We start from the raw sequence: 11,901 nt of genomic DNA, 5'->3' as shown, positions 1-11,901 counted from the left end.
TTATAGAAATATAATTTCATTTTTTATATCCTGTGTTCCTGAATCATGTTGATTTTTGGTAGAAACAGTAAGGACAGATATGTCTAAATGACAGAAGTAAACATTAATATACTTTAATTTTATGATTTGAATTTGCTTTATCCTAAAGCATGGAGGAAACAACTGATTTTCAAGACACAACTCTCTGAGATTTACAGAAGTATGAATTTGAACATGTTCCTTCATTTCTTTTAGCCCATTGGTTCCTGTGTTTTTCAAATCAGAATGATTATGTTTATTTTACACATTTTATAAAGTTATTTCTACACAAAAGTATTATTATAGAACATTGTATTCGTTTGAGACAGTGTTATCATGAAATGAGTTGAATTAAGCAATTAATGGTTTGTGTAGGTGGACTTCCTACTATAAGTTTTTTTTTTATCTTGTCCTGTTGTCATTTGGGTTATAAATTAAATGACCAACTTCTGAATTTTGCATAAAACATTGGATTTATACAGACTGGTATCAATTCTTGGAGCTTGATCGAATGGAATTATGATCTCTTTTTGGCTTATGACCCCATTAAAAAGTTTTAATCTGGGGAAATCTCTAAAATAAGGTCTAAATATGGCTCATATGTAGATTTCTACAAATACAGAGTAACAAGAACTCCAAACTCTGGAACAGCATTAAATATTGAATATAAATGATTGCCTGTATAGCTTTTACTTTATCACAGAAAATACACAAGATATAGAGATTCATAGGAATCCATGAGAAAATAAAGAGAACATGTTTATATAGCCCATTATGACCTCCTAGGTAGGTAATGTTGATTAGAATTCTCTGGTGACCATATCTTAATTCATAATTATTGATTAAATTCTACAAAGCAGGCGAGGGTGGGGGGAACAATAATCTCTAGCCAAATTTGGCTGACCGCTCTCTTAGTGTAAAAGAGAAGAAGTGGGGAGACTCTTCTCTCTTTAAAATAGAGAGGAGTGAATAGGGTTTGTCCCACTAGAAGGTTGTGAACTCCAGTGAGAGGTTGAAGGGAAATGTGGAGAAGGGGATATGAATGAAGCAGAAGGGTTGAGGAATAAGATGGCAGTATCTCTTTCTCTTAGGCTAGTTGACACCAGGGCTTGAGGCAACCCTAGAGAGAGAGGAAGAACTACTCCAAGGCTCTTCCCAAAGGATCATTTTAACTTATTGTTCCCCTTGAGTACTGTATTGGCACAAGCTGGAAGGATAGATATCAGGTTTCCTTACCAGCAGCTCTGAACTAAGGGGTTTATAATCAAACCCTTTTCTGTGGAGATTTGTGACAACACAAAGCAGGTTTGCCACAGACATGGATAGGATTTAGCTTTTAATTCTATCTCCAATTTATCTAATCCTTTCCCTTATTATAAAGACAGGCCCAACCCCAAATCTGAATTATACTAAGGATTTATTGGAGAAATGGGATATGGTAGGGTGAGAGGAATAGAGGAGAAGGATGGTGGGAGAGGATGCCCTGTAAAACTATTTCCACAGCAGTTGGATTTCTAGAGTCCAGGCTTAAGGCTTCTGTGCCTCAGCGCTTTTCCCAATGGACTGCTTCTTATAATCTCTATATTATTAAACCTAAACTGAATCTTTATAATCAGTTCAAAGAAAAGCAAGGGAGAGACCCAAAAGGGAAGAGGACAGATTGGCTCAGGTGATAGAGTCCAACCAAACTCCTTCTGAGTCTTGGATAGTTGTTATCAAATGAAGGAGGGGTTGATGAAGGATTTCTAGATGGAAGTAGGTACATGAACAAGTAGGAAAGTCTGGCTCTTTTCCCTCTTGTGGCTTCAGATTCCTTCTGCCACCCAGAAAAAGCTCCTCTCCATTTTCCTTCCAGAGCTGGAAGTGCTGAGCTGGTCAGAATTCCTCCCCAGCTCATAGCTCTCTCCCAGAATCCTCTGCTGACTTTCAACATCAGCAGCAGGATCTTATCCAGGGTCTCTTTGCCATCCTTACTTTAGCCACCTCACTCCACATGCCTGAGACACATCTCACATCTTCTCAGTCTGGAGTTTCAAGAAAAGTGAATGATTTATGCTTCTCCCTCTCCAGTTTATGCTGTTTACAATATCCTTTTCCCAAGTCTCTTTCATTGAAGTATTCTGATCTTAGTCCAGACAAAAGGTGAGAATTCACCTGACTATCTTGTTTAATTGCTTCACCAACCAAGAGGCTTGTTTATAAATAAACAAAGAACTTGTCTCCACTCTGCTTCAGCTGGGGAAGAGAAGCAAATTTTCTGCTTTAGTCTTTTTTTTCCTGCTTTAAAAATATGGTCAACATACCATTTATTTGTTATTAGTACAACAGTAATTTTGTGCTAAGAATTAGGAACCGTTGACTCTAGGTTCACAAAGAGAATCTGATAACAGTTGAAAAAATTAATACATTTCTTTAAAAAAAAAACTTGTACCAATTTCTTATTAAACTGAAATGACTACAAAAGGAATGACAAATGACTTGACAAAAATTGCACTAAATTTTTTGAAAATTTTAGCCAAGAGTAATCAGAATTTTAGTTTACTAATATTTAAACATTTTATGTCATATAGTTGAAGCTACCACATACAAGAAATCAAAAAATAAATCACCTTGAAACCTAACTAAACTGCATATTCTAGGAATACAAGCTCTAAAATTTAAAAAAAATATTGCACACAGTAGTTAGTTGAGAAAATCTGTTCCTTCACTTCTTGGCTTGTGAAAAACATTTTCAAGAGTTCACTCTAAATGATTAACAAAATCTATAATCTATATATCTAACTATTACGTGTAGTTGGTATTTTGTTTTCCCCTTCTATTTCTTCCACCCCTGCTTGGGTCATAAGGTCAGTGATGTTTTTCTCCAGATCAATGCGACTGCTCATATCATCAATTCGGCCAATTATATGGTCTGACGTGGTCTGAAATTTGTCCTGCATCTGCTGGAGAAGTGTATGAACCACAGCGGTCAGGTCCTGTACAGTTTTGGGGTCTGTCTCTGCCATTGCTCTGGCTCCAGACTTCAGTCGGTTTCCCAACTCGTCTCTATGGCCAATGTCGAAATAGTTTTTTAAAGGCAGTTGGAAAGCTCCTTCTCCATCCCTATAGTAGGTGGGGCTCAGAGAAAGGAATTATCAGTGCAATGCCTTCAGGGTCATAATAGAATTCCTGAAGATTGGAGACACTATAAAAATGAGCAAAAACTGCTGTTGCCTTCAGGGCCTGAAAGATTTAATGTAACTGAAATCATAGGAAAGAAGTGCTCAGAGATGGGATCAGAATGTAGCCCAGCTCCAGTGATGTACATCACAGCCATGAGAAAGAGCCACACCACCTGACCCTTGTGGCCTTGAAAAAGTCATCTGCAATAGTGAAGGGCATTATAGGCACAACTGCAGTCAAACCAAGTCCAAAGGACACATCTGCTCATGTTTGCCAGTATTTGGATATGGCAAAAGTCTCACTGGGCCATGATGATGGCAGAGATGTGCATGACAGCACAAGGTATAACCTATATAAAATTATTATCTCAGGGGAGGAAGAGAATTTTAAACTAGATGTTATAGAAAAGCAATTTTTTTTAAGGTTTTATGTGTCTTGCTTTAATATCAGGTGAATGCTCTCCCTGTGTAATGATCAAGGTCATTGTGGGTCCTCATTCTTTTTTTTTTTGTTTGAACCCATTTCCATGTTGTTGGTATTGTAAAGATTAAAATTTAGGGGAGACTGAGGCAGGTAGAAATTAGTTTCTCTCTGCAAGGAGTATTATATTTTTTTAGAGGTTTATTACGGATTAAGGATTAAAGAAAATACAGGATAAGGAAAATGTGCCTAGGCCAAAGGCCTAGACAAGACCTCACCTATATTATGGAAAGAGCCACATCTGCTCCAAAACGGAAGTCCAAAAAGAGCTCAAAAGTCTTTGCCATCAGCGTAAATCCTTCCTCAATCTCGGCCCACCTCAGAATTACATGAGATTACAAAGCATTCTGGGGAAGTGGAGCAAGGGCTTGTGGGGATTGAAGTCCAGAGTTCAAATCTCAATTTTACAGTATTTGCATTACAGTGCTCATTTAGAGTCTCTCTTCAGTCGTATCCCCTTTCCCCCTGTAGTCAAGCAGTTGCTTTTCCTCAGTGTTTTTACTCCCATAGTTTATCCTCTGCTTGTGGATAGTGTTTTTTAGATCCCTTCAGATTGTTCAGGGACATTGCATTGACACTAATGGAGAAGTCCATTACCTTAGATTGTACCACAGTGTATCAGTCTTTGTGTATAATGTTTCCCTGGTTCTGCTCCTTTCCCTCTGCATCACTTCCTGGAGGGTGTTCCAGTCTCCATGAAATTCCTCTACTTTATTATTCCTTTGAGCACAATAGTATTCCATCACCAACATATTCCACAATTTGTTCAGCCATTCCCCAATTGAAGGGCATCCCCTCATTTTCCAATTTTTGGCCACCACAAAGAGCGCAGCTATGAATATTTTTGTCCAAATCTTTTTACTTATTGTCTCTTTGGGGTACAAACCCAGCAGTGCTATGGCTGGATCAAAGGGCAGACAGTCTTTTATCACCTTTTGGGCATAGTTCCAAATTGCCGTCCAGAATGATTGGATCAGTTCACAACTCTACCAGCAATGAATTAATGTCCCTACTTTGCCACATCCCCTCCAGCATTCATTACTTTCCTTTGCTATCATGTTAGCCAATCTGCTAGGTGTGAGGTGATACCTCAGAGTAGTTTTGATTTGCATCTCTCTGATTATAAGAGATGCAGAACACTTTTTCATGTGCTTATTAATAGTTTTGATTTCTTTGGCTGAGAACTGCCTGTTCATGTCTGTAAACCTTAAAATTTCCCAGACCCTACTTTATAAGATTGGATTAAGACCATTCCCCATTTGGGCAGTGAACTCTACTTAAAGCAGGAATGTGAGAATTCTACTTTACCTACTTGGGTCTGCCCTAGGGGAAGATAAAGTTGTAAACTCTTTTCTGAACAATGAAAAGTACTTAAACCCATACTTTCCTTAAGCTAAGTACCTATAAAGGTCAAGCAACTTGTGAATTTACAAGGAACAAAGAACTGGAAAACTTACTCAGAGCTTTCCTGGTGTGAATTACTCAAAAATCCGAAACATCTACAGTGATTGGTAGATGTAAGGACTTAGGGGAGGTGACAGAGAAGATTTTGCCCTTAAAAATAAGAGCTCAGGGAGGATCTGAATCTGAGGGAGCTCATTTTGAGAAGACTCATTCCGAGGATCTCGATTTCTGACTCTCATTCTGAAGAAGAGTTCCTTGAGGAGCTCCTCTGAGGGACTCTGTCCCTCTGGGGTAGGAGCTCTGGAGGCTCTTGAGAGAGGCCCTTTGAAACAATCTCTGGCTGGAAGACTCTTCGAGGAAGGATGCTGGCCTAGTGTCATTAGAATTATTTACATAGACAGATCTTATGGTGAGTTATAAAAAACTGACTGATTTCACTTTTAAGACTCAGGGCTAGGCCATATTGGCTTGAGGTCCTTCATATTTATTCCTTTCTTACTCTCTCTCTCTCTCTTTCTTTGATTACTCATTGTATTGTTAATTAAAATCTCTATAAAACCTAATTGACTTAGGTATTTGAATAATTGGGAATATTTCCCTGGCAACCACCTTATATTTGATTTTAAAACCCAAGACACTGTAGTGGAACATATTTCTGCAGTCAAATTTACTCACCCTCTCTTATATCTATCACAATTTATATCTTCCACTATTTTAATCACTACAGTTTAAGACCTCAACCATTTTAAATCTCACATGTCCCTTGCCCATTTATCAATTGGAGAATGGCTTGATTTTTTGTACAATTGATTTAACTCTTTGTAAATTTGAGTAATTAAAATTTTGTAAGAGGTTTTTATAAAGATTGCTTCCCAATTTGTTGCTTCCCTTCTGATTTTAGTTACATTGGTTTTGTTTGTACAAAAACTTTTTAATTTGATGTATTCCAGATTATTTATTTTGCATTTTGTGACTCTTACTAAGTCTTGCTTGGTTTTAAAGCCTCTCCCTTCCCAAAGGTCTGATATGTATACTATTCTGTGTTCCCCTAATTTTCTCATAGTTTCCTTCTTTATGTTGCAGTCATACACACATTTTGAATTTATCTTGGTGTAGGGGGTGAGGTGTTGATCTAAACCTAATCTTTCCCACACCATCCTCCAATTTTCTCAGCAGTTTTTATGAAATAGTGGATTTTTGTCCCAAAAGCTCGGATATTTGGGTTTGTCATATACTGTCTTGCTGAGGTCCCTTGCCCCAAGTCTATTCCACTGATCCTCCTTTCTGTCTCTTAGCCAGTACCAAATTGTTTTGATGACTGCTGCTTTATAATATAGTCTGAGATCTGGGACTGCAAGGCCCCCTTCCTTTGTATTTTTTTTTCATTATTTCCCTGGATATCCTTGATCCTTTGTTCTTCCAAATGAACTTTGTTATGGTTTTTTCTAGATCAGTAAAAATTTTTTTTTGGAATTTCCATGGGTATGGCACTAAATAGATAGATGTGTCTGGGTAGGATGGTCATTTTTATTATATTGGCTCATCCTACCCATGAGCATTTAATGTTTTTCCAATTGTTCAAGTCTAGTTTTAGTTGCGTGGAGAGTGTTTTGTAGTTGTGTTCATAAAGTTCCTGTGTTTGTTTCGGGTGATAGATTCCTAAGTATTTTATTTTGTCTAAGGTAATTTTGAATGGGATTTCTCTTTCTAGTTCTTGCTGCTGAGCTGTGTTGGAAATATATAGAAATACTGATGACTTATGTGGGTTTATTTTGTATCCTGTAACTTTACTAAAGTTGTTGATTATTTCGATTAGCTTTTTGGTTGAATCTCTAGGATTCTTTAAGTAGACCATCATGTCATCTGCAAAGAGTGATAACTTGGTCTCCTCATTGCCCATTTTAATGCCTTCAGTTTCTTTTTCTTCTCTAATTGCTACTGCTAGTGTTTCTAGTACAATGTCAAATAATAGAGGTGATAATGGGCATCCTTGTTTCACTCCTGATCTTATTGGGAATGCATCTAGTTTATCCCCATTGCAAATGATATTAGTTGATGGTTTTAGATATATACTGTTTATTATTTTTAGGAAAGACCCTTCTATCCCTATGTTTTCTAGTGTTTTTAATAGGAATGGGTGTTGTATTTTATCAAAGACTTTTTCTGCATCTATTGAAATAATTATGTGATTTTTGTTGGTTTGCTTGTTGATGTGGTCAATTATGTGGATGGTTTTCCTAATATTGAAGCAGCCCTGCATCCCTGGTATAAATCCTACTTGATCATGGTGAATGACTCTTCTGATCACTTGCTGGAGTCTTTTTGCTAGTATCCTATTTAAGATTTTTGCATTTATATTCATTAGGGAGATTGGTCTATAATTTTCTTTCTCTGTTTTTGGCCTGCCTGGTTTTGGAATTAGTACCATGTTTGTGTCATAAAAGGAATTTGATAGAACTTCCTCTTTGCTTATTATGTCAAATAGTTTGTATAATATTGAGGTTAGTTATTCTTTGAATGTTTGATAGAATTCACTGGTGAATCCATCAGGCCCTGGGGATTTTTTCTGAGGAAGTTCTTTGATGGCCTGTTGGATTTCTGTTTCTGATATGGGATTATTTAAGAATTCTATTTCTTCTTCTGTTAGTCTAGGCAATTTATATTTTTGTAAATATTCATCCATATCACCTAGATTGGTATATTTATTGCCATATAGTTAGGTAAAGTAGTTTTTAATGATTGCCTTAATTTCCTCTTTTTTGGAGGTGAGGTCCCCCTTTTCATCCTTGATGCTGCTAATTTGCCTTTCTTCTTTCCTTTTTTAAATTAGATTGACCAGTACTTTGTCTATTTTGTCTGTTTTTTCAAAGTACCAGCTTCTAGTCTTGTTTATTAGCTCAATAGTTCTATCACTTTCGATTTTATTAATTTCTCCCTTAATTTTTAGGATCTCTAGTATGGTTTTCTTCTGGGGGTTTTTAATTTGTTCGTTCTCAAGTTTTTTTCTTTGCATTTCCAATTCCTTGATCTCTGCCCTCCCTAATTTGTTAATATATGCACTCATGGATATGAATTTTCCTCTAAGTACTGCTTTGGCTGTATCCCATAAGGTTTGAAAGGATGTCTCACCATTGCCATTTTCCTCAATGAAATTATTAATTGTTTCTATGATTTCTTATCTAACTAACCAATTTGGAAGTATCATATTATTTTATTTTCAATTAATTTTTGATTTGCTCTCTATGTACCTTTCTGATCAATATTTTTATTGCTTTATGATATGAAAAGGTTGCATTAATTAATTCTGCTTTTCTGCATTTAAGTGCCATGTTTCTGTGACCTAGTGTATGATCTATTTTTATGAATGTGCCATGTGGTGCTGAGAAGAAGGTGTATTCCTTTTTGTCCCTATTTACTTTTCTCCATATGTCTATTAACTCTAATTTTTCTAAAAATTCATTCACCTCTTTTACCTCTTTCTTATTTATTTTTTGGTTTGATTTATCTAAATTTGATAGTGGTTGTTTCAAGTCTCCTATTAATGTGGTTTTACTGTCTATTTCCTCCTTCAATTTCCTAGTTTCTCCATTAAGAATTTGGATGCTATACCATTTGTTGCAAACATGTTGATTAGTGATATTTCCTCATTGCCTATACTCCCTTTTAACAGAATATATTTACCTTCCCTATCCCTTTTGATCAGGTCTATTTTTGCTTTGGCTTTGTCCAATATCATGATTGCAACTCCTGCCTTCTTTCTATCAGTTGAGGTTCAAAAGGTCTTACTCCATTCTTTAATTATAACCTTATGAGGATCAACGCGCCTCATGTGTGTTTCTTGAAGACAACAGATGGTAGGGTTTGGGGTTTTAATCCAATCTGCTATTTGTATACGTTTTATGGGTGAGTTCATCCCATTCACGTTCAAAGTTATGATTGTCACTTGTGGATTTGCTGGCATTTTGGTAACTTCCCCTAGTTCTGACCTTTCTTCTTTAGCTATATCCTTTTGAACCAGTGATTTACTTTAGGTCAGTCCCCCTAGTCCCCTCCCTTGATATGCTTCCCTTTCTAGCCCCTCCCTTTTTATGCTCCCTTCCCCTCCCCCCTCTCCTTCCGTCCCTTTATATACTCCCTCCCCCCTCCCCATCCTTGATTTTCCTTTCTTTCTTACCCTGTTGGATAAGATAGAATTCAGGATCCCACTGGATCTAGATATTCTTCTGTCTCAGAGTTGATTTCACTGAGAATAAGGTTTAAGTTATTCTACTTCATGCTCTCTTCCTCTCCTCATATGAGAGTTCTTCCCCTCCCCTTCACTTTTGTATCTTTGTATGGGAAAGATTATTCTATTTAGTCCCCCCCTTATTTCGTGACGTAAATGTTAGTATTATTAGTGATTCCCTCCTTCCTTTTTCTTTCTTTGCCCCCCTTTTTTTCACCAAATCTTCTTGATGCCCCACTCTTTCCCTATGCATGATTCTTCTAACTACTCTTATGATGCATACAATTTTTGAGAGTTACACAATACATTTTCCCCACATATTAATATATATAATTTGATATAAATGTCGTCTTTATAGAAGAGAGCTTGACTTAAAGAAAAAGATAAGATTTATCTCCTTTTCCCTTTCTTTCATATTTAACTTTTCATGTTTCTCTTGCTTTCTGTGATTGGATGTCAAATTTTCCAATAAGTTCTGGTTTTTTCTTAGCAAATGCTTGGAAATCTATTTTGTTGAATGCCCATACTTTCCCCTGGAAGTATATAATCAGTTTTGCTGGGTAGTTGATTCTTGGTTGGAGACCCAGCTCTCTTGCCTTTCTAAATATCGTGTTCCATGCTTTGTGGTCTCTTAGTGTGTTAGCCACTAAGTCCTGTGTGATCCTTATGGGAGCCCCCCTATATATGAAGCTCCTCTTCTTCTTGTAGGATTTTCTCCTTTTCTTGGAAGCTCTTGAATTTGGCAATTACATTCCTGGGGGTTGTCTTTTGGGGATTTATTATAGAGGGTGTTCTATGAACCCTTTCTCTTTCTATTTTGCCCCTTTGCTCCAGAACATGTGTGCAATTTTCTTCTATAATCTCCTGTACAGTAGCATTGATGATTTTGTTTATCTCTGGTTTTTCGGGGAGACCAATAATTCTGAGGTTGTCTCTTCTTCCTCTGTTTTCCAAGTCTGTGACCTTTTCAGTGAGATATTTCATGTTTTCTTCTAATTCATTAATTTTTTGGCTTTGCTTTATTGATTCTTGCTGTTTTGTAATCTCGTTGTCTTTCATTTGCTTAATTCTGGTCATTAGGGACTGGTTTTGCTTTTCAGCTTTGTCTGCCCTTCTATTAGATGCTTCTAGCTCTTTCTCTAATTGTGAAGTCTTGTCTATCAGACTGCTGATTTCTTTCTCCCATTTTTCTTTCCAAAAGGTTTCCATCTTTTGGGCATGCTCGCTGTCTTCTAGTTGCTTAATTCTGCTTGTTAGGGACTGGTTTTGCTTTTCAGCTTTGTCTGCCGTTCTATTAGATGCTTCCAGTTCTTTCTCCAATTGTGAAGTCTTATCTATCAAACTGCTGATCTCTTTCTCCCATTTTTTTTTCCAAAAGATTTCCATCTTTTGGGTAAGCTCCAGTTTGAGATCTTCCAGAGGTTGTGGATAGTTTCCATTTTGGGAGGCATGTTCTGATTTTGTTTGGATTTCATCCTCATTCTCTTCTTTTCCTTGGGTTCTCCCTCCATAAAAGTTTTCAATAGTCACTCCCCCCCCCCCCGTTTTTTCTCGGAGACTTGATTTTGGGACATGTGTGCCATCCCGTTGGTGGTTTTATTCCACTTTCTTTTTTGGTCTGGGGTCTGGGTGATGTGGGTGGGTTTTCTGTGAATTTAGGTTGCCTCAGACTAGTTCTTCCCAGCCTCCGAGGTTTCCTAGAGTGCAGGTCCCTGTTCTCAGCTCAGCAGCCCCTTTGCTCAGTGAAGCCTCTCAGCACCCCTTTGCTCAGCGTAGCCTCTCAGAGCAGATTCAGGAAAACTAAAAATATTCAGAAATTTGAGTTTCATAAACTCTCCTCTCAGAGCACATGGAATTTCCTTCTATTGGGTAGCACTTAATATATACTGCTAACCTAACAACCCCTTTAAAATTTCATGTTTTTTAATTAATAAGTATGTTTTATTAGGTGGCAATATTCATGAATATATTCTAAGCAGTGAAGGCATAACAACAAAAGTTTAAAAGTCCCAGAGTTGATGTAATACTAAGAGAAGACAACACACATAAGGGGGTGGTAAACTGAGAGGGATAATTTGGTTTGGAAATTTACAAGGATAATAGGTGTCGCCATTTGGGAATAGATTGGTACCCTCCATATAGTAGCAGTGCTAGGAGTGCTTTGATTTTTATTTCCAGAGTTAGGAAGTAGGAACGTGTATATAATGGTGATGTAATAAATATGGAATGATGTAAAGCATAGCTGGAAGAGTGGATTGTACACTAGGTACTTTGCTAATTAAAACTTTGGGTGCCCAAGGATGGGAGTTGTAGGTCTGAAAATGTTATTATTATCTATAGACAGGTTTTATTTGTGGCTCTTCTGCCACCAAGATTCAATAATAAGTATGAGGTCAAATTTCTCTTCTAATATTAGGAAATTTAGCATTTGCATAGATATTTGAGGTTGGGGGCTTTAACATCAACTCAGATTTTTGTCTCCTATGAATTTCTGGGTGTCTTCAATGAGAATTCTTATTCCTATTATTATAGCTTCTTTTTGATGCTTCTAAATTTATGGATATGTACAGAATTTTCATACTGTGGTAGGATATACATACATAACATATATA

General features: G+C 36.9%; 1 protein-coding gene across 1 annotated transcript; it reads right to left on the bottom strand.

Moving 5' to 3' along the window:
- Positions 1 to 2,795: 2,795 nt before the first annotated feature.
- Positions 2,796 to 3,058, bottom strand: LOC100032657 (heat shock factor-binding protein 1-like). Its single transcript, XM_056814854.1, has one exon. The coding sequence runs from the start codon at positions 3,021 to 3,023 to the stop codon at positions 2,796 to 2,798; it is 228 nt and encodes a 75-aa protein (XP_056670832.1). The 5' UTR covers positions 3,024 to 3,058.
- Positions 3,059 to 11,901: the final 8,843 nt, after the last annotated feature.

Source organism: Monodelphis domestica, chromosome 2 (genome assembly GCF_027887165.1).
Source record: "Monodelphis domestica isolate mMonDom1 chromosome 2, mMonDom1.pri, whole genome shotgun sequence".
Lineage (NCBI taxonomy): Eukaryota > Metazoa > Chordata > Mammalia > Didelphimorphia > Didelphidae > Monodelphis > Monodelphis domestica.
This window is presented reverse-complemented; position numbering and strand designations above follow the sequence as displayed.

What these genes read in the sequence shown, in the direction of transcription:
- LOC100032657 (XM_056814854.1), bottom strand. Translation starts at nt 3,023, where the DNA reads ATGGCAGAGACAGACCCCAAAACTGTACAGGACCTGACCGCTGTGGTT.